The sequence below is a fragment of the Sceloporus occidentalis genome, unplaced genomic scaffold (genome assembly GCF_023333645.1).
Source record: "Sceloporus occidentalis isolate IW3139 unplaced genomic scaffold, rSceOcc1.0.p SCAF_90, whole genome shotgun sequence".
Taxonomy (NCBI): Eukaryota; Metazoa; Chordata; class Lepidosauria; order Squamata; family Phrynosomatidae; genus Sceloporus; species Sceloporus occidentalis.
In genome coordinates this window covers 2,405,217-2,431,474 of record NW_028317070.1, presented here as the reverse complement: position 1 = coordinate 2,431,474, position 26,258 = coordinate 2,405,217, and the positions used below count along the sequence as shown (strand labels likewise).

General features: G+C 37.5%; 1 protein-coding gene across 1 annotated transcript in view; it reads right to left on the bottom strand.

Moving 5' to 3' along the window:
* Positions 1–394: 394 nt before the first annotated feature.
* Positions 395–26,258, bottom strand: part of LOC149284598 (sine oculis-binding protein homolog) — a 54,437-nt gene continuing 28,573 nt past the window's right edge. Inside the window, exons 5-6 of the mRNA XM_089496487.1 lie at positions 12,393–12,488; positions 395–2,335 (exon numbers count right to left, since the gene is read on the bottom strand). Coding sequence (XP_089352613.1) covers positions 395–2,335; positions 12,393–12,488 — 2,037 coding nt within the window. The remainder of the gene's footprint in view (positions 2,336–12,392; positions 12,489–26,258) is intronic.

Sequence of the window (26,258 nt, the reverse complement as noted above, 5' to 3'; positions counted from 1 at the left end):
CATATTCATCTAATAAGAGTATGTTACATACAGAAAATGGTAGGTCAATGCAGGGCAGACAAATCCTTTCCTTTAGACAGCCAGTTAAAGGCTGATTCAGATCCCAGTGGTCATGGAACAATATGCGTCGGATATCCACCCATGCAATAATGTGTGGCAACCTAAATTTAGGCGGTTTGCTATATTTTGTGTAACAAAGTTACCCTGGGGCATTTCAGATTGGGGTCTGCAAGAAATATACATTGTATATTCAGTTAAGAGTTTTTAATGGGTTTTCTTTGTGTCTGATTTCTGTTTTACCTCTGATAATAGATTACATTCATTTTGTTAATATTTTTGTGATTCATAGACTTCACATGATAGTTAAACACAAGTGCAAATTTTCCACACACCTTCATTTATTTTGATTTCGAATTCGGAGGCACCTTCTTTTGAGTGGTGGCTCCAGATCCTCTGTCCCTGTGGTGAGAATTGGTGTTGAGATTATACATGGTGTCATAGCAGTCTTTTCTGCTGGTTTTGGCACAGGCTGGATAACACAGCCCGTCTTAGGCAACATCCGCAAAGCGTAAGCATGGTCCTCATCTGCAGGGTTGTTTGAATTGGGGTCTTGTTTATCACCAGCAATAAGGGTCTCTTCTGTAAGACTCTTCTTGCTGGTTTCTAACTCGAGGTGACAATTTGAAGCACAGTTGTTTTCTTTTACAGATTCCAGTTCGCTAACAACTGGCTCCTTGTCTAGCGGAGTCCTTTTTTGCTCATGAGAGGTTTTAGAACCTTCTGTGCTTTTTGTACCATTCACAATGACATTGCAGACAGCAGCACTGGTTTCATGTCCTGGAGTGCTGGAGACAAGTGAGATAGGACTACAATATGCCGAGTCACTAGGTGTGTATGTTTTTGTTTCCACTGGACTACCATTGTCCCTACAGTCACTACAGTTATTTTTATCTGAATTACTAAACGCCAAGTTAACAACACTGTTAGGTTCAAGTTCAAGTTTCATCTGAGTGTTAATAGCTCTGTGAATTACATGATGAAGTCTAGACCTGTGTGCCACAGTTAAGTCAATGACTTCGTCCTGTGGAACTTGAAATGTATTGGGGATGTTGAGCTTGCTATTCTCTGGGCTTGCTGCTCTTCTGGTCAAATCCACAACTTCAGCTTTTGTTTGTTCCTGAAGCCCCAGTGCCTGGTGAGAAGAGTGTCCTGAACCACCAGGTGAAGAGTCTGAAGATTTTAACGACCTTTGTTTTGATTCCCTTGGAGGCAAAGAATTATCCTTTGGCTTTGACCCTGGAGACTCAGAAGATGGACTTGGAATGATGCTTTCACCATTGCGAGAGAAGTCATTTGGAGGTTTGGAATCAACTACATGAGGAATAGGAATCGGAATAGGTATTGGTACAGGTAAGGGAACAATAACAGGGTATGGCACTAAAAGAGTTGGCGGTGGCACCAATGGGGCAAGAGATGGTAATCCAAAGTTTACCATCTGTGGCATATGCATAGGGCCATTTGGCATCATACCCATGGGTGGGAAAGGAAGACTAGGTAAAGGACCTCCGGGAGGGTGTGGTGGAAGCAATCCAGGGGGGTTGCCTGGAATTGTAGGTGTAGTTGGTGGATGTATATGAGGTGACAGCATTGGTCTATGCATTGGACTAGAGGTGGGGCCCATCACTCTGGGACCACCTGGTGGTGGACCCATGCCGGGAATCATTGGATTGGGCAAAGGGCTGTTAGGATTTGAGCCATGGAGACCTCTAAGAAAAGGTGGGCGTATTTGCTGCATAATTTGTTGCTCCATAAATATGGGGAGGGGAACCGGGCCTCTGTTTGTCATGATCATAGGAGGACTCCTGGGTGGTACACCCATGGGAGGCACAATACTGGCAGGTGGTGGGACAGGAACCGAGGGTATACTTGGGCTTTCATTAACTGGAATAGATTTGGGAACTGGTGTAGGGATTTTAGTAGCAGAACTGTTGGCAGTTTCAGATGGAGACGCAGTGGTAGAGGCTGATGATCCAGGACCTTGAACTTGGCCAGCTGCAGACAATGGGGAAGGAATCTTTCGACGAGCATCTGTCAATGATATGTTCCAAGAATCCGGAGTTAGCAGCTGTACCCCCGTACCTTCTGTTTTATTGTCAACTGGAGGATGTAACGTGTTACACAGTCCAGCTGGGAGATTGGCTTGTGTCTCTTTGTAGAAAATGTCCATTTTATATTGATTTAAGCACTTTGCACTACAGAACTGAAGCCTCCTTTCCCCGTCCCCAAAATCCAGATACTCCTTTGTATGTCTTATGTGTTTACACCAATCACATACCTAAAACAAAGTAAGAAAATAGCAGGTCAGAAAAGCATTTCTATTTATACAAAATAACAAAAGCTAATATTTTAATTCTGAGTGATTAGTAGCAAACATATTGGCTATTTCTAAAAAAAAATTGGTGGCAAAAATGAAACAATCTGAGAATATATTACAGGATGATCACAATTCCCAAAAAGTGTGAAATGTTACATTACCAAAAAATACGTTTATATAAAGCTTCATGTAAATTTGCCTTAACAACATTGACATACACCTTGTAAAGTAAGGAAACAGACAATAGTGGAAACATATTTCAAATAAACTATATTTATTTTTCACATATGCCATAATTAATTTTTTTTTAAAAAATATATGCCATCAGAAATGTGGACTTAAAGTGGAGCCCTGTGCTCCAAGCTCCCTTATCCTAAACCTCCCTTCCTACTCTCCATAGGCTCCTGGGTCTTCCCACCATGTTCAGTGGCAAGTGGAGTACATAATTTTCCCAAGGCGAATTTGTATTTATCCATATTCAGACCATTTTAATATTAAATGCATGTATTACGCGGTTTTTCTTTTAACTGCATTCTTTGGGAGGTTCTGATTATATACTGTTTTAAATACATCACCCAAACCTTTTTTCCCAGTCCTTGGTAGTGACAACAATGGACGTCTTATAACATAACTACACACACACGTCATAAGAACAAAAAAATATATTTTTTATAATGCAGAGAACATTTCAAACGAAGTAAATTATGTACATTAAAAAGAACAGTGTAATGGATGTTCTAAAGAATTTAAAAACTGATATTGAGGTTTGTCTTATAATCCTTAGCACTTCATTTTGCCAACTGCAAACTATAAGGAGGCTAATCCCGGTGAGAAGGGATTCATTCTCTCTGTATCATGCATAGCTAAATTAGGTTATATCACCTAAAGACATGTGCAGTTTATAACACCCATAGTCTACGGAATACACAGACACCACTCTTGTCGAAGGATTCCTTCAGTAAATAATAATCTAACTTTAATTTACATTTTTCCTCCAATAAAAGTTTCCTATTCTTGATGCAAACACCTAGCCCAAGCTCACACAGCAGTCTGCGCATTTATTTGAACAGCATACATATCTAGCATTTTGAAGCATATTTTTGAAATCTACATAATAGGCACACCACAGGAGTCCTTAATTCTTTTGGTTATTAGTTGATGCAATAAAAGCATAAGCATACTTTGTAGTTTTAGACAACAAAATTCTTCAATGCTATTGAAAAGGTTACTGAAAAAGAATATTAGTTAAAATATTTGTTGAAACGCTAAACATTCTATTAAAAACAGCATGCATCAAAGCTTGTTGAATCTATATACTTAGATTCACTGGTTGTATAGTGGCTCATCTAAGGGTGGTTTTGCCATTCATAAAATAAGAATTATTATTCTAATTGAAAAGATAAACAATAATCCTACAATATCTTTCTAAATCAGTTGCCAATGTTAGTCCGTTGGTGATCTTTCATTAAGAAACAATGTTATATCATAAAACGCTTCTCCTTTTCTTATCTCTAAAATCGCTGAAATTTTCTAAACCATCCAGATTTTCATTTCACTGCTTATGTGAAATTATTGTGATTTCATTAACGCATTAATTTCACAACAACATCAGTTGTCACAGATGGCCAAGACGTCATCTACAATTCAAATGCGACTTGTTTGCGCTAATGCTTTTCCTTCGTATGGCATTCTAAACAAGAATTCATATTGGTACCCTTGCCATTGCTGTAAACAGATAAACAGATGCCTGCAGTCCTCATGGAGGTTTGTTATTTGGAAAGGATGCAATAAACTTTTCACATATTGTCTCAAATGTGAAATTAGTGTGAGAAAAACCCACAAGAAAGTCAAACATTTTAGGGGAATCAGATACACTTAGATTATAGAAAAAAAATATCTAAAAGGGCTGCGTGACCTGTGATTCCCTAGTTCCTGTTGAACTACAACTCCTACCATGCGTACATAATGCAATGTGTGACATTCTTTATGTGTTCAATGTACTTTATTGAATAGTGAAGGATAACAGGCTACTGCAAACACATCACTGAAGCCTAGAGTAGTTCTAGAGTACCTAGAATTTACCAGTTTACAGACTCAAGACTAAACTAGAAAATTAGAAATGTAAAGATGAGCTCTTGTGTTAAGCAGCACTAAAGGCTGGAGTTGCACCAAAAATACAACTCCAAAAAATAATTTATTATTATTATTTATTGTTTTATACAGCGCCATCAAATTCCGTACCGCTGTACAATAGACAGGACATAGCAAGTAGTGTATAACATAACAATTTGACTAACAGAGATAACAGGTGAGGAGGTGCCTGCTCAAACTAGCTTACAATATATATATATATATATATATATATATATATATATATATATATATATATATATATATATATACAGTTGACACAGGTAATTGCATTAAAGATTATCACAAATTTAGGGGCATGCCATGAGTTGAATTTTAACCTTAGGCATTGCTTGGGGTCAATACCCCTCCAGGAGTGACAAATTCTCATAAAAACATGTAAATGCTATAAACTACTTAGACAACTAGGCAGCATATTTCCCCACCTTATTATATGTAATTAGTCAATTATCCTGAAGGATTAAAAAGAAGCACCCAAGGGTTATTTATAAAGACCAATTTTGGTTCTTCTGGTTAAACCATTCCATTAATTGCTATGGTAATAAGATCGTACTTAAAGCCTTGCATCATAGTTGATGTTTATAAATAACCAACATTTGTGCATTTATGAGGGTTTTTACAGTCTTATAAAGCAGAAGCAAGCATGGTGGATATAAAGCAGGCAAGCTCTGGTGAGTTGAGACACAAGAAGTGATAACAAGACTTGCCCTAGTACAGAAATAAGATACAGAAGAAAAAGAGGAAACTATTTCCTAATATGTGCACCTCAGCAATGCAAATTACTAATCCATGTGCCAAAAAAGGAGGCAATAACACACTTTTTATAAAAAAACTGCCCTTTTCTACCTATTTTGATCCTTTTATAAAATGAACATTTTCTCAAAACAAATTAAGAAAGCATGACTGCTGAAAGTGTTCAATACACTGCTTATGAAAGGGTAAAATTACCAAAACTGGAATTTTCTTGGTTAAAAACGATTTGTGCTGATGCTTATAGCTGTACGGAGAGCAATGGCAGCCAATGGCTTGTCCCATAAACTTTAGTAACTGTAACACTTAACTATGCCTCCCAAGACAACCCACTACGAAGCACATCCTTCTCTTGCAATGGACTGTTGGGCATAATGGTACCAATAACTGTGTGTCGCTGGACAGAAAATTAAATTAATGACTGTATGATGCATAAATATGGCAGACAAGCTGCATGCATGCCAGTATGTATGCCGACTCAGCACATATAACAGGTTTGGTTTACTTTTCGTGTATTTGAGTTTAAAGTTACAAAGGCGACAGATGCAGACGGTAAGTTAACAACAAATATAACTCATTTATAGTAAGCGGACTGGGAGGAATGAAAGTGCATGGACCATTGTTGAGTATACATAGGGCTAATTATTAGTGAGGCTGCTTAGCTTGCTTAATGGGAAAGCTGTCTTAAACAGCCATAAAACACACTACATGGGATGCCCCAGAAATGCACAAATTCTTTTATAAAATCTAAATCTACTCCATCACCTTACTATAGGTCAGGGGCACTAAAGAACACATCTGACGAGCACTGGGTTGCCATTACATACAATAGCACCCTCCTGAATGGTTCTTGGAAACTAAATAGTGGTAACTGCTGCCATCATAAATCAGTCCTTTAGCATATAATAAGGTCCCTCCTTTGATGGAAATAAAGAGTATACATCATCGGGGGGTATGTATCAGAAATGTTATGCTTTGCTTGTGAGTATAATGCTCATGCATGCCAGATATTACCGCTTGTACTTCCATGGCATAATACATCTCTTTATGGTGTCAGTAGCTGCTTTCATCCAGTGATTATTTACCATTGGACCAGGTCACTGCTAGCGTGGTCCATGTATATGAATGAGGCTCTTGACACAGACATACTGTATTTATTTCATATATTTGTGAAGTATAATTATGTATCATTTATAAATAATTGATTCATTAAACAAGAAGAAAGACAGATGCTACTACATTTTCCCCTTTCTCATTAAATAAAGATCCTCTGACATTTTTTTTATAATAAAATATTTCAAAATACTAATTGAGCAGGTAGAAAAATAATAAAATGTAACACATTTTGCCAGAGAGTTTATTTACATTTTCCATGTCCAAATGCAACAAAAGTCCCACTGCCAGATGGTGTTGAACAGGCCATGGTAACAAAGAAAATACATACAAATAAGCTGGATCAATGATAGAAGTTTCTAAAATAGCTGTTATTATTGTTACAAATTGAAATTACTAATATTAAAGGGATACTTCAGCGATCATGTGAACTTTAATGCATATGGTAACTGAGAGGTCTCCTTAAATGTACGCAGTGCCCCCCTTACAAATGTATGGGAGATTCTGCAGAATAGTAAGCTGGGCTCCATTGACTTGCATGGTTGAATGCAGTCCCTGTATTTAACCTGCAGGGGATGCCCAGAGTTCGTAGGAGGGTTTGGAAAAGCCCTATCGGTCACATTGTAGCCAATGTGATGTTTTTCTCTGAATTGTCTTGAAGGGGTTAAAGTTTTCCTTCTTTGTTAAAGATCCTGTTCTGGGACACCAGAGTGTCCCTTTTGTTTTTCATAACAAGCCCAATGCATTCTTAAAAAAGACAAAATGTGGCAAGTGCATGAAATAAAGATGTTACTTTAGATCTATATAACTATAATTTTGCTACTGATGGTGGTTTTTTTACCCTCTACCCAAACAATTTCTCTAAAGCCACTAGAGAAAAATGGCTTAGTAACTTGCCAAACTCATTTTAACCCAATTGATATTGACATTTCTAGGGAACCCTATATTCTTGGAAAACAGGAAACCACTTAATTATCCTTAATGTTATAATCAGAATGGTTTACTTTTAATAGAATGTGTCTCACCAGCAGATGAACAGAATGACACATGAACAGGGGTAGATGTTGCCGGAGGACATTTGGCCTAGTTTAACGGATCTAGCTGTACAGTGATTTATTTATTTTTTACCTTAAAACTAAAAGTTGCTGTTTCCTAAAACATACATTCAAGACTTGCCACTATTGGGAGTACCTAATTCCAATGGGAGTACCATTCCAGAGGTCTCCTATCCAGCCCCACAGCCACCTCCAAGCATATATACTGTGAGAGGTAAATAGGCCATCATAGCAATTAGCAAGAAAAGTGGAAAATAATCAGCAAACCCTGAAGGTAAGAAAGCACTTTGCTTGCTTGTTGCTTGGAAGTTACTTGAGAATCCATTAGCACAGCATCTCTTATTTTACAAAGAACCCCTGTGGATTTGATAGACCTCTAGTGAAAAGCAAGTCTCAGTTTCAAGAACTATATTGCGAAATGTAAAAATTCTTGTGGAATTGATGATTGTAAATTTTGCTCACAGTGACAGTGTGGAACTGAAAACAATAGCATCTCATGATCAAGAATCATATTATTCTAAGGTACAAAACAAATATAAGATGCTCAAACAAGAACGGACAGCTGCTTCATAGCCTGTCCTCCTTGGGAGTTTTATCTCTCTTTGTTGTCCATGTGGGACTTGCTCTGCTTAGTTCGGTCACTTCAGGAACATTCACATGAATTCATGTGATAAACGACCCTCACTGATTTATACAGTTGTTTGTAAATGTATTGGGTATGTATAGTAAAAGTCTTTACAGTGAGGGCAATAAAGCTTTCAAATGCAATACCTTGAGATAAAAAGGGTCAAGCAAGCAAGAGAGCTGTGCAAGCTATAATGTGGATGGTAGAGGGAGAGAGAGGGATAGAGGGGCTGCGTTAGATGTAGATGAGGGGGAGAGGAAAAGAGAGTGTGTCCGTGCATGTATGGTGTTGCAGTATGTATTGTGTATTAGTGAATAACGTTAGAATGTGTATGGTGTTAGCATGCGTGTGGGGGAGTGGTAGTCTGTGGTGTTAGACAGTGTGTGGGTGTATGGTGTTATAGTGACTGTGTGTTTGAGTATGGTGTTAAAGTGAGTTATTCTGTGAGATAGTTACGAGGGGCCGTAAGAAATAGTGCACCCAGTTGTCACTAACCCTAGACTCACACCTGCTTCAAATAGAGATTGATCTAGACATTAACGTGAATGCTCTTTTTGCCAAAAAGGTTCCTGGGCACATCCTGCCTTCACCAGGGTCTATACAGTTAAGAATGCCTTTCAAAGGCCAAACCAAAATAGCCGTTCTTACTACCTACTGAAATGAAACTTATATGCTTGCTATCAGCTAAATATACTTATTTTAATAAAAATAAAATTATGAAGACAGAATACTGTTTACTGAAGCTATTTGTGTCTAGGCCCCTACAACTGAGAAAGTTGCCATATTGCATTGGTCTTAATATCTATTCAACCATTTAACAAACCTTGCCTTTTGGGGCTGAAATCTCTTCTTCTTAAAAGATATTCCTAATGAACCCATCACTATCTGAAATCCAAAACATGCTTCTACTAGCTGTCCCACTGGGCTGCCAAATCTGCATGCATTTAAGCTGTATTGTTCAATTACAAAGCTGAGAGTTCCCCAGGAAGCAATCTAGAAGATGACAGGTATTGACTCATGCTGAGAAAACAGTACCAACATTTCAAACAACAAGTATAGGATGTGACATCTATTTGATTTTTTAGTGTCCTAACAGCATGTGATATCCTATATAGATAATAATAGAAAAGCAGCACAATGATAAAAATTAACTTATGAATCCCACTTTGAAATGTGGTTCACATTATACCACCTACTCGTATTAGCAAAAATCTGAGAAAAAAAATGCAATATAATGAAAAATACTAATATGAAGTGGAAATGTAAAGCATATATTCAACCAATAACTTAAAAAAGGATCTTATTTATAGAAAGCACAGCTTAAACTTGACATAGAAAGGAAAGTGAGCGTAACATAGCCAAACTCATACAAAAACATTACAGCCAATACAAAATAAACACCCAATTAGGCTATCTTTTCAGAGAACAATCATTTTTACCTTCAGCAGTCATTTCAGATTCAGTTCATATTTAGCAAAAAAAAAGGCCTTTCACAACAAAAAAAGAACAAGAAAGCAAAACAACACAAAAGTGTCAACAGCAAATATGTGCTAATAACCAAACCCAGAGCGACAGAGGCTTTCTTGCAGGAAATAAAACACAACAGTATTACAAATATGTTATGAATTAATTTTAATTATTGTATAGTTGTCAAGAAAGAGCTTTTTTTTTACTATTTGGAAATTTATGAGCTACATAAATTGGTGTTCATGGTGCATAAAGATCGAACATATTAACAACTCATATAATACCTGATACATCCACTCAGGGGTGCCATCAGGAATCTTTGGGCCCAGTACATGCTTAATACCTGGGCCCACATGCACATCCCATCAGCCTGGCCCATGTCCATCCTATTTTCCTATGGCTCACGCCATTTGCCCTATCCTGTCTGAAAATCCTCCCATAAGCACACCTTATGAGAACATAGGCGAGCCTAGGGTTAGTGGCACCTGGGTGCAGTATTTCTTCAGGCCCCCCCAATAACGCACACGCATACATACTAACACGCAAACTTGCTCCAACACCCACTCATTCTAACACCATACACTTACATTCATACATACACATTATTTCTCCCGCTACTCTTCTTCCTCTCCTAGGCACCACTAACCCTAGGCTCACCTCTGACACCCCAACACTATACACTGACACACAAACTAATGATAACACAATACACTGAAACCAACCACACACACACATGCTAAATCTGAATACAAACATGCATACACTCATGCTTACACTATACACTAATATAACACTTACATGCTCTAACATCCATACAGTAACAGACACACTCATGAAAACATTCTATGCTCAGAAACACTAACATCTTACAGTAGTACACACTAACAGCCTATATTCATCCAGACATGATAACCCCATACACCAATACAAACAGAGACTAACACAGTGTGTTACTGCCATACAGTAACACACACAACACCATATGCTAACAGCACACTCTCATATACATCCACACACTATCCAATGTAATATACCTTGCTAGTGTGTGTGTGTATATATATATATATATATATATATATATATATATATATACTGACTCTTACAAAAAGTACATTATACACACTCTACTCCCCCTACCCCTCTTACCTTGCCAAGTCCTGTCTCCCATACCGCTGCCTCTCTACTCAGTGATTAACAATTGCCTGGTCTCCTCTGCAAGATGTATGTTTGGGACCCCGAGCTCCTCACAGTAACACACAGTAACGTACCCTACACACACTAACACACTTATACACAGTAAAATACTTACACACAAACATACGTACTTATACATACTATAACATTCTAACATAGTAACACACACATTAACTAACATACTTACACACATGCTAAAATACTTACACAGTAACATACTGACATACTTAAAGACACATACAGTAATTTACCTACACAAAGTATCATATTTATACACGCACAGGGCCGGCCCAAGACAAAATGCCGCCTGGGGCGAAGTTTAAAATGCCGCCCCCCCCCATGGATACATGTCCAGCCATCACCTATTTAATGATGACACACAGCTCTTTTTAATAGCCACTTGTATTTTCTAAACAGGGAAAAATGTCGGTGCGCTAAGCTAGTCTCAGGCTCAAATAATACAAATGTATAATACGAGGCCTACCAAACAATGTGAGCATGCTGCAAATACAGTGTGTTGGCTGTACAATGTATACAAAAAACAAAAACTGTCTGCGCTTCTCACCCTAATAAAGTTGGCAACAAATATATAAACATAATATAAATGAGAGGTTTTGGTTATATGAATTGGCCAAAGCATAATTAACTTGTATTTTCTGCAAGCTACCTTTGAATTATTGCTGTGCCTGTTTGCCTCCTAGCTTACCATCCCCAAATCATGATTAGTATTTTTCTGTTTAGCCTGAATTGTCCAGAATATTAACTCTGTATACGTAGTTTTTCTTTTCTGTATTCTTCATGCACGCTTATTTTAGCCTGTCTCTTAACAATGGAAAAGTTCTGCTCATTTTTACGACTAAAATTAATTACACAATGTAAGCAGGTGAAAAAAATCAAGAATCACTGCTTCAGATGTAATAAATGAGCCAGATGAGAAATGTGTTTTTTTTTATACAAAATAATGTGTAAAAACCTAAACTATCAATTGAAACATAAAACTATTTCATTGGCTTGTAATTATTTTGTCTTTGTAACAGGTCTTAGTCTTTAGGGAATAATATATATATATATATATATATTAAATTTAACAGCTATACGTATAATACATGTATATACATGTAAATACACACACAAACACACACACATATATATATATATATATATACTTACACACATTTATAATAGACTGTGATCATCTCATAATCAATTTTCTAGCAAATGATACCCAATGCATACCCAAGATGATACCCTCTCATACTGAGCTTTCCAAAACCTCCTAAGCAATTACTTAGTGCTCAGAACCAAGTTATTTAAGGATTAAAACATTTTTCATAAATAAAATATCATCACATTTAAAATGCATTCAATTGAATGAAACCATTTAATTTTAAGAAATGCTGTCTTTCTTCATCAAAATCATACTAAAATTAGGTTGTTATCAGAAATCTTAAAAAGAAGAGAAATGTATTCACATAATCTAATTCTATACTCTGGTTTAATGCATATGGTCATATATATCTTAGAAATATATCAGAATTAGCATTAGCAGCATACACAATACTATACAAGTTCATATTTTCCGAAGAACTAGCTTTAACAAATTTAAGCATTTACACTGAGCTAACGTAACAATCTCGACTTGTTTAAATATTATTATTCTTACAAGTAGCTCGCAGTTATTCTTGAAGGCAAGTCTCGGTGTTTCCTTAGCATAGTGCTGCTGAGGGAAATTTTCACCATGTCCATCTTCATCTCTAGCCTGAAGGGAGATATAATGGCCTATTTAGGGACTTGAAAGAAAATGGCTAAATTCATAACAGCTTAGAAAACAAAAGGAAGAAAAATAAAAAATAAAAAATAAAAATGTCAAACATAAAACAAAAGATAAATAAAAACATTACATCTTTATATATATATATATATATATATGTATATTGCCATATGTGCACAACAACCTACAATACTGTAAAAATAAATGTTGAACATAAATCTGTTCTGTACATTCTTCTACAATGGGGAAATCTGGTCTCTTTTTCAAGTGCCCCTTACAGGGGCGGGCAATAGTTTAAGAACAGGGGGGCATTGGCATTTTTTAGTAAAGCAGGGGTAATTGCTGAATTGATATGACATTTAGGTAATAATAAAAGTTGTGTATAATGCACGTGTAGCTCAGTTGCACATGGTTAAATGTTTAAATGGACAGAACCTGGTACCCAAGAGAAGTATAACGCTTTGCCATCGATCATAAGTTTTAGGATTTCTTTTAGAAACACGTGAATATATTATTATACTGTATTATACTTTATTATACTGAAAACCCATTGCGTCTTAAGGTGTGGAGTTTGATCCTCATAGTGTTGCTAACTTAAATGTCAGGAGAGCACAAGCCATTGCTGTGTAATCTGTTACTCAGTTCCTGGCTCTCAAAAGCTTAAGCTGCTGTAAGAAAAAAACCATTACGTGTAACGGCTGCGCAGTGTTTCCGAATGCATTTGCCATTGCTTGCTAATTTATTTAACAAATGTGACTTTTTACTTGTTTGTAGCAACCACTGGAAAACACCGCCAGGAGAAGATGATGATGATGCAGGCCGGGGCTCACGAGAGGTCCAAAACTATCAATAATGAAAGCACTTCATTCCAAATTTCCAAAATAATGCATTGTTCAGTGTATGTTATTTTGATCTAAAATGTTAATTGTAGAAATAGTATTTCCTACATACATTACTGTGTGGTTCACGTGAGTAGAGGTAGGTAGAGAGTGGGACTGTCAGCGACGCACTCATTAAAACGTTAATTTCTGTGACATTTGCTCTCTGCTTCGCTCTAAATTCATCTCTTTCAGCCGTTCAGTCTGTCTAGTTTGGGCTTTTTTTTTTCCCGTGCCTCCTAAAATTCACAGTTGAGCTGTTTCCAGCCCATATGGCTTGCATATAATTATGTATATTACATTTTACACTGCATTAAAATGATAGTTCTCTGGCGTGAAGCCAACTCGTTTAAAAAATAAAAGCGCCTGTGGAGTAGATGGGGGAGGGGGATGAAAGGCATGGTACAAACAGGAGCCATTCTGCGAGCAGCGGGTATTCATGCGTGCTTTCCTAAAATAAAAAAGTGCCAAACCATTGCTGATTAGCACAGGTAAAAGTTGAGAGGTAACTATGTTCATCTATAAATCACAAGAGGCACAAAATCTGCTGTTTACCATAAAGCTTGTAAACCTCAAGGTGCTGTCACCAAGTTATCACAAAGTATACTTCTGGTAAGCTGGCACGCCATCAGTGAGTTTATGCAAATAAGAGCATTAGACTCCAGTGCCAGGTTTCATCGTGCATCGATCCTCTGCATCGCAACAGGAACACGCCGTACCGAGTTTGTAGCAATGCAGGGATTTGCTGCATAACGATTTGCAGCCCAAAGGCTCTGTTTACATAAAATATATTTGTGCACACATTGGGACAATCCCGTTTTACTGATGAGATGACCATTAAAATCTCGGGTCTCAACGCAAGGACCTCCAGGGCAATAAGGACTCAGGAACAGCGATGTTTGCGGCAAATCGTGACCCATTAAAGTAAAAAAAGACCCCACAACAAAAGAAAGAAAATACATTCGTAGCTCCCCATTGGAATGTGAAAATGTTACAATGCTTTTGGAAGGGCTGTCTGACCCTTTCCGGTCATTCCTGATGCTCATGCCAACAAAAAAAATTATATGAAGGGCATGGACATGTGTAGTAAATGGCCTCATGGTCATATTGGGGATCTCATATAACATTCATGACCTTTAGCCAAGGTTAGCAGCAAGTTGTCCTCTTATACCAACATTGCTTTAGAGCATAGATTACAAGCTCAATAACACACAAACTCGTTCAATGCAGTCTAGTTTTTGTTGTGCATCTGAACAAACGCGTGCTCAATTTTAATTAGTGCTGCTTTGAAATTTTAAGTTTATTTTCACATGCCCGCTATTTTTTTGTAATTACATTTTGCATGTGGCTATTTAGTGTATGTCCCCTCGAAGTTTCAATACACCACAGCTCTCACAAAAATTACAAACATAAGCCTTCCACATTCTGCTGAAAGCTTGGGATACCAGGGATAATCTTAAAGATTCCTGATGCTTCCGGCCTACCTATAGGTACCCGTTTTGTACATGCAGACTCAATAACTCTGTAAGGCTTTCACATTTCAGCAATCTGTGGTAGGGGCATCTTGGTCTGATATGGTCATGTAAACAATGGCTTACATTTTTTCTCATTGTTCTATCCACATTGGAAATCCTAGAATCAATAAATAAGTTGCTTTCAAGTTTGTAGATGGTCCCTTACTGTCTCACATTTACCAGCATACAACACAACTATGTCTGTCTGTGATTAAACATGTTTTTGCAACGCCGCTAATGCCTTGGATAATCAAAACTGGAAAGGCAGAATGTCTTCTACTGTCCTGGAAAAGAAAAAAAGCGTGGCGGGGGATCCTATTGTGGATGACCTTAGATGGACCTGGTGGATAGGGGTACCTAAGGGTTGCCTCTTGTGGCTGCTCTGGACTCAATCCTTCTAATCAAAACGGTTCTTCAACCTGGGGAAAAGGTGAGACCTCTTAACTTTTCAGTATGTTCTTTTATCTTGCTTCCCCTTTTCTTCCTTCTGGCCCTTTTGGTATTTCTCCTTACTATCCCCTATACATTTGACTCCTTATAAATGTGTTCATATTCACCAATTCTATCTTTGTACCCTTGACCCCACTGTCAGAGATGTTCTCACTTCTGAACATGCTGAACATTTTGTATTAATACGGTCTACTTATTTGAACTGATTTTATTCTGTCTTGAACATATATGTAACTATGAAATAGGAAACTTAAGCAGGACACAAAAAGTTGATGTGTAAACATTTATTTAAATGGTTCAGCAGTACTATACAAACATTAAATAATAAAGTTCCCTTTATGTGTTCATTGAGTTCATTATGCCATGGCCTATACTGCATGTCCCTTATTCTGTTTCCAGGTCCCTGTACAAGGTATTAAAAACACATTTAATTAAAAAAAGGTTTGATCATCCAATCAAGAAAAGAAGGTGAGATCAGTTCTGGGAAAGTCTACAGTTTTAGGGATGACTGGACTTTGGATTAATTACTACTGAGTTTACTAAGATGTAAAACCAAGAAAAACATGAATTGTGGCCACTCAGATTCTAGATAATACAGTGTATTGAGAAGATATTATCCCAAGATGACACGGCTGATTCCCAGTTAGTGACTGTTCTGAAGCACGAATAATACCATCATCATATACAATAGTGATGTCCGGATCATGAACGAATCGTTCATTTGATCCGATTCTTTTTAGTGATCCGGATGAATCGGTTCAGTAGACTGAACGATTCATTTGTAGCGGTTCAGTCTGTGAATCATGCAGCTGTAACCTGATCCTAGAGCTGTGAGTCATCTGCAGAGCACTCAGACACAGACTCTGGGGTCAGGTTACAGCTCTTTAATTCACAGAGGAACGATGACTCATAGAGTCAGAGAGTCGTTCAAAGAGTCGAATGATCCGAAGAGTCGAATGATCCGAAGAGTCGAATGATCCGAAGAGTCGAATGATTCAATGATTCAAATGATTAGAATCTTACAGGGATCCGGATCTTACAAGGATCCGAATCTTACAGAAATTCGAATCATTCAGAGAATATTACTGATACCATACTTTTATAAATAAATACATTAATAATGTTCACACTGCCCCCAGGATTTAGATTCCCCTGAGTTTGCCCCCCTTTACCTATAACTGCACCTACAGTTAACTTTATTAAATTAATTAAATTAACCCTCAGTCATCAGCATAAAATTAACCCTTATACCCCATCAACCATAACTGCCCCTGAAATTAACCGTAAAGATCCCCTTAACCATAACGGCCCCTGAAATTAACCGTAAAGATCCCATTAACCATAACGGCCCCTGAAATTAACCCTAAATACTCCATTAACCATAACTGCCCCTAAATTAATTGCATGTACTCCAGATAAATTACCTAATAAATTGGTATGGTTGATGGGGTCTTTAGTGTTAATTTAGGGTCAGTTATGCTTAATGGGGTGTTTAGGGTTAATTTAGGGGCAGTTATGCTTAATGGGGTCTTTAGTGTTAATTTAGGGGCAGTTATGCTTAATGAGGTGTTTAGGGTTAATTTGGGGACAGTTATGCTTAATGGGGTGTTTAGTGTTAATTTAGGGGAAGTTATGCTTAATGAGGTGTTTAGGGTTAATTTGGGGGCAGTTATGCTTAATGGGGTCTTTAGTGTTAATTTAGGGGCAGTTATGCTTAATGAGGTGTTTAGGGTTAATTTGGGGGCAGTTATGCTTAATGGGGTCTTTAGTGTTAATTTAGGGGCAGTTATGCTTAATGAGGTGTTTAGGGTTAATTTGGGGGCAGTTATGCTTAATGGGGTGTTTAGGGTTAATTTGGGGCAGTTATGCTTAATGGGGTCTTTAGTGTTAATTTAGGGGCAGTTATGCTTAATGGGGTCTTTAGTGTTAATTTGGGGGCAGTTATGCTTAATGGGGTGTTTAGGGTTAATTTGGGGGCAGTTATGCTTAATGGGGTGTTAAGGGTTAATTTTAGGGGCAGTCATGGTTGATGGGGTGTTAAGGGTTAATTTTAGGGGCAGACATGGTTGATGGGGTGTTTAGGGTTAATTTAATGGTGAGGGTTAATTAAATTAATTTAATAAAGTTAGCTTAAGGTGCAGTATTAATGTATTATTTATAACAGTATGGTAATATTATCTGACTGATTCGAATCCCAATGAAGGCAGAGAGTCGTTTTAAGATCCGGATCTTACAATGATCCGGATCTTACAGTGATCCGGATCACTGTAAGATCCGGATCACTGTAAGATCCGGATCACTGTAAGATCCGGATCATTGTAAGAAATTACTTTCACATATGAAGGGAGAGGTTGAGTCACCTGGGCTGGCGTATTTCCCTGGTATGGGTATTCTTCTAGTACAGGAGCAACCATGAACTATAAGGGTCGTAGTGGATCAATGCTTGGGCAAATAACTCAACATGGAGCACGATCACATGAATGAGGATAGTCGCAATAGACTTAAAAGAGGAGGTGGCCTGTGTGGCCAAATGCCACCATTTTACGGCGCGTGGTTAGGAGGTAGGGATTTATTATTTGACTTTGTGACTCGTTGCTACTGAGGAACATACATTTGATATTTAAAATATTTCGATATTTAGACACATGTTATTATTCTACATATTTTATTCTACATATGATTGCGTCATTTAAGGCCATAGAACACTCTGATGCACTCAATACCCACCATACCTTTTGTGTTCCATGTAAAAGGGGGCATCAAGGGAGGAAAAAGGGGCACATGGATCATGGGAGGAAAGAGGAAAAGAAAGATTCGGGTCCCTCCTAAATACAGATTCTTGGGATATATGATTTTGGGACTCTCACACCAAATGGACTTTGCATCTACAATGGTGTGTACCTCATACTTAGAAGGATTAAGAACAAAGTTGGGGTATCTAGTAGTATGTCTAGTAGACAGACTATGCAAAGATATTGAGACAACTATTATAGTATTTGATGTCTTGCCATGCTGCCAGTCTGGAACTGCTGTTGCCTATGCTCTCTGAATAATATATGAATTTGCCCTTGGCATTTCTGGCAATGTAGCCCCACAATAAAACACAGAATGATCACAGTATGTGGTGGAAGGCTTGCCTTCGCTTGGATGCCTGTACACCCACTGTGTTATCACTGGGCACAGCTGTACACTGAAGACATTTGCTGGAATAAATCGACTTAATGGCGGTACATAAAGAAAAGTTCATTTAAAAATCATACCATTAGGTGATGCGCATGCAGGTTAGAGATTTCATGGCTCTATGTAATATCTCTCTAATATCTTATAATTATGGCGTATAATTGCAAGGGGGTCTATATTTGGCCCAATACACTTTTACATGGAATGGGAAATTGGGAGACAACACAGAAGAAAATAAAGTAATTTCAGGGCTGTGTTTACTGGTGAACTCGGTTTACTTAAGACAAATCATATGGCAAAAGCTACGCCATAAAGCCAGAATAGGTCCTTTTTCATAATCCCCAAGGTTTTTGTGTATCAACAAGTTCCCGTGATTCTCACAGATATTTTCTCATAAATTGCACAATTCTAACACGAGCTCATGCGCCATCACATATTATTTTGATCAGTTGGGGAACTAACATGACCTTGTAAGACTGATTCTGTGTACATAAGAGCCAGGTTTTCATACAAAAAAAAAAAAGAGTAAAACACACATCTGTGTAGCCAATGGATTTTGCAGCAATTCCAAGAGAACTATGGCAGATTATCCATTTACGCTTGCCTCCAGCATGCAATGTATTTTGTTATGAGACCAGATTGTTGCTCTTATTGGAGCATCTGTGACTGCCTGTGTTGCCAGGTGTGTGCCTTCATTTTGATGCAAGTCCAAGCCCCGTTAAGCCTAGTGGGTGATGCCTTCCATGTTGGTTTAGCACTGCAACAAAGAACCCAGAATTCTCCATTCTGCTATTAATTGCGGGTCTCTGCAGATATTCATGATTTATAAGGTGCTAGTAAACACAATCAGGTGTCATTTCAGGCGTGGAAATGACTTTGGCAACGAATGCCACTTCCAATTAGGTTGTGTGAAAAATAACCATTAACGATAAATGTGGCAACCTGCACAAAAGGAAGTAAAGAATGTTCTTAATATTATTGGATTATGTACCTTGGTTTATAGGGGGGGGGTAACAATACATGGCTTTAAAAAGTAAATAAAAAAGACACAAACTATCCAAGCTAGAGCTGTGCAGCTAAAGCTTCTAAAACAAACAAAAGGAAAAATATATTTAAGAAGTAGTGAATATCTACAGGTGTTTGGCATGTAAAAGTTACATAAAATGTAACAAGGCTCCAAATTGCATCCATAATCATATCTAAAATGAAAACATTTAAGATCTACCTTCGGCAAACTGAATAAAAGCGATAAAACCTAAAACATCTTGTCTATATAGTTAACTATTGCGACATACCTTAACCTTTATCTGCAATTCAATGAAAAGCCTGTAATACATAATCTGCTTCATTTTGTATACACCTTCAGAAAGAAAAATAATGAAAAATAAATTACAGGCTCCGTGAAGAAGAGATTTACATAAAAATAGAAGCAAGACCAGAGGAAGATCCGAGAGTACTTCCAGCAGAGGAAAAGTAATCATGATCAAATTGTAATGGTTGCTGGTTCTAAATTTAGTCTAACAAAACTACCAATGTATGTATTGTTAAAATTCAAATTAAGTTCACGTCTGCGTGCAACTCGTTACCATTTGCTAAATGAAATATAGCCACAATTGACAAGGAAGATGGATAATAAACTAATACCCTACACTGACATTCACATTCACATATATGACATCATAGTATGGTTGTCCTCACTATAGGTTTGCTGTGAAATCTAACAAGGGGAAATCAGTGTGACATGGGTGACAAAGCAGCTCATGGGGACATCCTTAGTTTAAGCTTCTGATGACCTAGTAGCTGCATTTAACACTTTCTAAATCAAAGTGGTGGTTGGCTCCAGCATGCATAATCCATATTGACCTGATCTGGAGTGGAAACAAAAAAATGCTCTGGCATTAAAAGGCCCTGCACCCCCCCCCCCCCCCATTCACTGCTGAACTCATGGACATTACAGAGGTCACTACACTCTATGGAAGATTACTCGCAACCTTGACATCCTTAGGATGAAGCAAAATGTAGCTCTCTCTCTTAGGTAGTGGCAAGAGATATGGGTTTGAAGCAAAAGACGATGTCTTGCTATTAGAAAGTATCTTCAATTATTAAACCAATATATACCCTTCCCCACCTGCTGGCACTTGTGGACTTAAGACCGATGACTTCAGGGCATAAGCATGTCTGACAGGTTAAAGTTCCACCACATCCAGCAAGCAAAGAATGGATTGAGATAAGAGTCTATTGAATTGTGCATCACTAAGCAAGCGCTTGTTGGTGAAATATGTTTGTCAGGCAAAGTGCAACAAATAGCCTTGCTTAAACTACAGGATTTATTCACTAAAGCAGGAGAGTGGGGTATTGCAACTCTCTGATAGTAGCAGTGCTGGGCTAAGACTCTCATGGGGCCCCTAGGCATGTATAGACTACTTCTATGCAGCTGCTAGTGGCATGCTGGCAGCTTTTCCATTAGCACTCCCGGCTACCCCAGAGCCCTAGGGATGCACCTAGTGTTACCAGTGGATAATCCATCACTGGATAGTACTTTGCATTATAAAAAAGCCAAAGGCAGGTGACATTTATAATAACCTTAAATTAAATATCTGCCCATATCCCTACGATCATCAGATTCACTTATCCCAGTACATTGGATGGTGATATACCTCACAAAAAAATAGAAGAGGTCATAAAGCTGCATTGTTAGATCAATACTCATGTTACTTCAGTACATAAAAAGAACTGAAAATCAACATTTGATATTTTAATCACAGTATACACACAAACTAGTGGTGCGTGGTTGAGACGGGATGGATTAAAATATCAATAACTTGTAAAGCCATATGTTTTTGGTTGTTTTTTTCCAAAAAAAAGCCTGATTAGAAATACTTGCATTTTACATCTTAAATCCTGATTTCAATGAAAATGTGCATGCTGGCATCCCTAAGGTTTAACTTATATCAAACAAATCATTGGCATTCAGAATGAGATTTTGGTTCAATGTTTACAGTTCCCCAAGTCAAACCCTTCACAATCTGTTTGACCCATTCTGAGTACAAAAAGTACTAAAGCAAAATGGCAGGTGCCATGGGTTCTTTTAATTGATTTAATCATGTGACTAATCTGAGGGTTTCTGCGGTAATTACGTCCTCAAAGAAAATGCCCGTAGTGTGCAGTCCCTTTGATGCGGCAAAGGGGGTACAGCTAGGTCTGCAACGGTGCCCCAGCTGAGAGACTTTGATTGATTGAAGAAAAAATATCTCACAGCTGTGAATGTCTATAGAGTCAGACGTAAAAACAAGAACCCATACCCTGAAAATGCCTTTTTAAACAAAGCAATTTGATAGCAACGCTCCCATTGGAAAGGAAAAAATGAGATAAAATACAGATACATTTTATCTCAGTTAACAGATATTTGCCAATATATCTCCATTTTAATGCAATCTGATTTTATTTAATTACTTGTGATGGATTTATCTCCAGCTTTACGTTCAGCCCAATTTCTGATGCTAAGCCTTTCTGGTATAAAGAACATATGGTTGGTTGCTATAGCAGATGACCCACTTCTATCACTTTGTACCATAATTACAAAGTGCTTTTGATGTAAAAGAAATTTTTACTATTTAATGTTAGAAAGTCCCTGCATATTCTCATGTAACCTCTGATTTAAATAAGTATAGTATATTAGCTTGTTAACAATGATCATTAAGATAACTGAAGTGCTTCTGGTAAGGTTTCACACATAGTCTCAATGTATTTCCCCCTACCGAGAACCTATAGCCTACGCATAGTAGTTGGAGCCTATTCTTTTGCACCAGTTCTGCCTACCTGAAGGAGTCAATCACTGCAGGAAAGTGCTTCTACTTAAATTAATTGGAGCACTTTCTGGGCATCCACTCGGGGGTCTCGTTAGACCTCCTGGAACTTTTCACGCCAGTCTGCTGAGTAGACTGGCAGAATGCATGCATGCCTACTACAAGGCAAGAGATTAGATGGCTATGGTGGCCCTCTGACAAGCTTTTATAATACATTTTAAAGAACACAATATACGTATATACATATGTATTGATCTGTGTATTAAGCAAAGAGATTATTTCCCCACCACCACCACCTGACAAACTGATAAAGCTCAGCTGGATATATTTTACTGGTCTACTTAGGATGCACAAAAAAGAAGGTTATAGGCATACAAGATGACTAATTTAATTCCACTGACAAGATATATATATAGTATATAAATAAATCTCCAACATCCAGCACCGTGTCGGCATGGATGGAGGAAATAACTCATGTTTTAACATTCACGAAATTAGTGATTACTAAGTCCACACACACAAGCCATGGCTGTGTATATGTGTTCTGTTCTATGCATTCCAAATAACACTAATAAAAGAATTCCCTTTTATCGCCTGCCAGGATTTCTCTTATAATAGTGCAGCCGTCTCGTTTCGTTATTGTCAATGTGTGGGTGCGTGGGCGAGTAGGTGGGTGGTCAGCCAGTTTTTAGAGTGCAGTCTACAGCTAACAGATGGAAGGAGGAACGCTTCCAAATCCCTCATGCTAAAGAATATCTGCTAGTGTTTAATGGAAGTCACTTTAGCACCTGTGCAAGAAAAGAGATTCCAGATTCTCTAGATAGGGAGAAAGAAAAACTGCTACCGGTTACATTCTAAGGGGCTTATAGAAATGAAGTGCATGCTTCTACGCAACAGTTTATAAGCCTGATGTTTAATAAGCCTTATTTCACTTGAGTTAATGCTATTTAAGTGACTCGTTTAAGAGTAATCTCCAAATGCATAGAGGGATTTATCAGAATCATTTCAATACATTTGGTCGGTGCTCCTACCCCCTTTGTCATGTGTATAGCATGTAAATGGGGACTTCTTTTCTGCCAAAGTACTAACTTACTATATGCATTCATGTTTGGAGTGACTGCCCTTAAAATCGCATATTTCTGTACAAGGAGTCCAAGTGAGTAAGTAGCTTGATGTGACAGTAGATGTTCTTTTTGTTGAATGAAGTACAGTGAGATAACGGCACCAACTACCTTAAAGTAACAGATGGTTTAATAAAATAGAAAAAAATGGAATCATTATTTTAAAAGCATCATTTACATATTCCAATTTAAATACGGTGTGTTTGATGCAGTTGTAAGAATAGTAAGGAAGGCATTCTTACTAAAGTTACATAATTTCGCTATATTTCATTGTAACAATCACCATTATGCCAAAGCAAAGGGAAAACTATTTAGTAGTATAGGCGGAAACCCATCAATAAATGTGGCGCAGCTGGCTATAAAACACGCACAGGGGAGGGTTGGCAACTCTCAGCCTGGGGGAATGTCAAGTGCCCCATTAATATAATGGCTTGAAACACATTTGGCTTAATGTGCGCTATCCAGTCCTCTGCTACTCACACTCGCCAAGAGGCACAGCAGAGAACATCACGAAAAGTTTGTGGATATTTGTGGAATTGAGAGAAATATATAGAAATAAAAAATAATCTGGAATGAGCCAAAATACACTGCCTCTATGTCCCTCTTCAATTCAACATATTAAATGGAAAGTAAACCAAAGCAAGAGTTCATTGTATTGTGTTCATGAGAAATGACCAGGAATACAGAAAACAATTACATGTCTAGGTAATTTTTTAATTCGGACATGGAGAAGGAAAAGGCAGCTTCAAGTATTCACTGTCATTACCACTAAAAGCTCAATAAGGAGAAACAAAAATGATTTTTTACAACAGTACCAATTGTAAAATGGTGGGAAGGTAATCGGTCTAATATAATGCATTTTGTATGCTTTTTTTTTTTATTAAAACTTTTGTTTTTATTATACTAAATAATTTTATGAACAGTAGAGTATGGCATTCTTCCAGGGTGCTATACTGATAAAGCATTTTCAGTTGGCAAAGTTAACATTTACTTCGATAGTCCCTTACACAAACTCGCAAAATTATAGTTGAAAAGAAAGAATGCGTGATACCACTTTCATCTGCCGAAAGCGCTGAGAATGGCCTCTTCTCCAACCCTCCAGCTGTCTGTAGAATGTCTATAGAGTCCGCTGAGCCAGTTGTAAGTCAGACAGCAGGTGTGGTGGCTTTATGATGGAGAACCAGGGGTACGGGTAGGTCTTAGACAGACGACTGACTCAAGTAAGAACATTGGAATATTAAACTTATATACCCTTAGACTGTAAGATCTTCAAGGCAGGGACCTCCTTTTCTGATGCAATAATACTTACTATACCCCTTTAATAATGTTTGTGCAATCTTAATGACTGTACATATTGTAAGTCTATTGTTTTATTTTGTAAACTGTAAAGAGCTAGGTACATCTTTTAGAACTAAACAAGTAAAATAAGTACATACAATTAAATTGGTAGATTATCTAGATTCCTACAGTCCAAAGCATTGTCTTTAAAAAAAATGCAATTTTGATGATACTAATTTCACTCAGACTCAATTCACTAAGACACAATTTATTTAAATGCCAAACCACAACAGATATTCCACCTACAAAATAAGAATATAAGACCACCATCAGGCTCTTTATGCGTTTCTTTCTGGGTGGTCAAAAAGTAACCATCTCAAATCTATCTAGAGTGAAACGATTTTCAATTTTTGTCACTTTGCTCTACATAGATCTTTATCTTCTAGTATCTATCTATTAATTGCCAAGAGGGGAAGTCATCCAACATTGTTACCAGAAATACCCTTTTTTCATAGCCAGGATTCACAACTGAAAGAAAAATCTTTCTTTCTTTTAACTGATATGAGATAATCCTGGAGCAACGTGGAATATATAACTCACTTATTTTGCCAAAATATTCTTTAAGGCAGATAATGTTATAATACCAACTTATTATTATTATTATTACTATTATTATCACATTTCTAGAGCAGATTCTGTAGCACTATTACTGTACAATGAGAGGTTATACTGTTACAGAAGGAGATGAAGACCCTGTTTCTGCGATTGATTATTACAATTAAATATACAAGAGGAAGGAATTTAAGTAATTTTATTTTAGCTAGGGGCCAGGTCGCAAACACAGTGTACAAAGAAGAGGTTACAGCTAAGCAAAAGATATTCCACAGTGAAAGCTACAATGACTTTGAAACTGATGAACTTGGAGCAATGGTAGATCAGGAAAAGACGTACAATATTGAAGATATCAAGAGAATGATTATACTACAAGACAGGCTTAGCCATGTATAATAGGTTGTAGACATAAACCACGAATGCAGCACAATCTGCATTACTAGAACAAGGACCATAAGCTCCAGATACATGGCATTGAGAATCTCACGAGCATCATATCCCAACAGCCACACAACCCAGGAAAGCTGTCTACAGTCACACATGAATACATGGACCAGGATTCATGTAAGATCCTGAAAAACATTTTTCTCTTCTGCTATTTCATGAGCTGTAGAAAACCAGGCCACTTTTGGACTAAACACCATCTCCTCCTCTGATGTCCCTCTTTTCAAGCAACGCATAATGTTTGTGGAGTATGAGTGCATCACGCTGTTCTACAGTTAAAATGTAATAATGTGTTTAAAAACAAGAGAAAAAATTGTAAATTTAATGCATTCTTCTTCGTACAATTTTAGTTACATAAATAATTACTAGGTGACAGTCACCTAAAGTGTTTGAGTAAAGTCCTGTCACCAGCTATACCCCTAACTACGCACCCTTTGGCCCTTTTAATGTAGGGCTACATTTACATTTGAAAGTT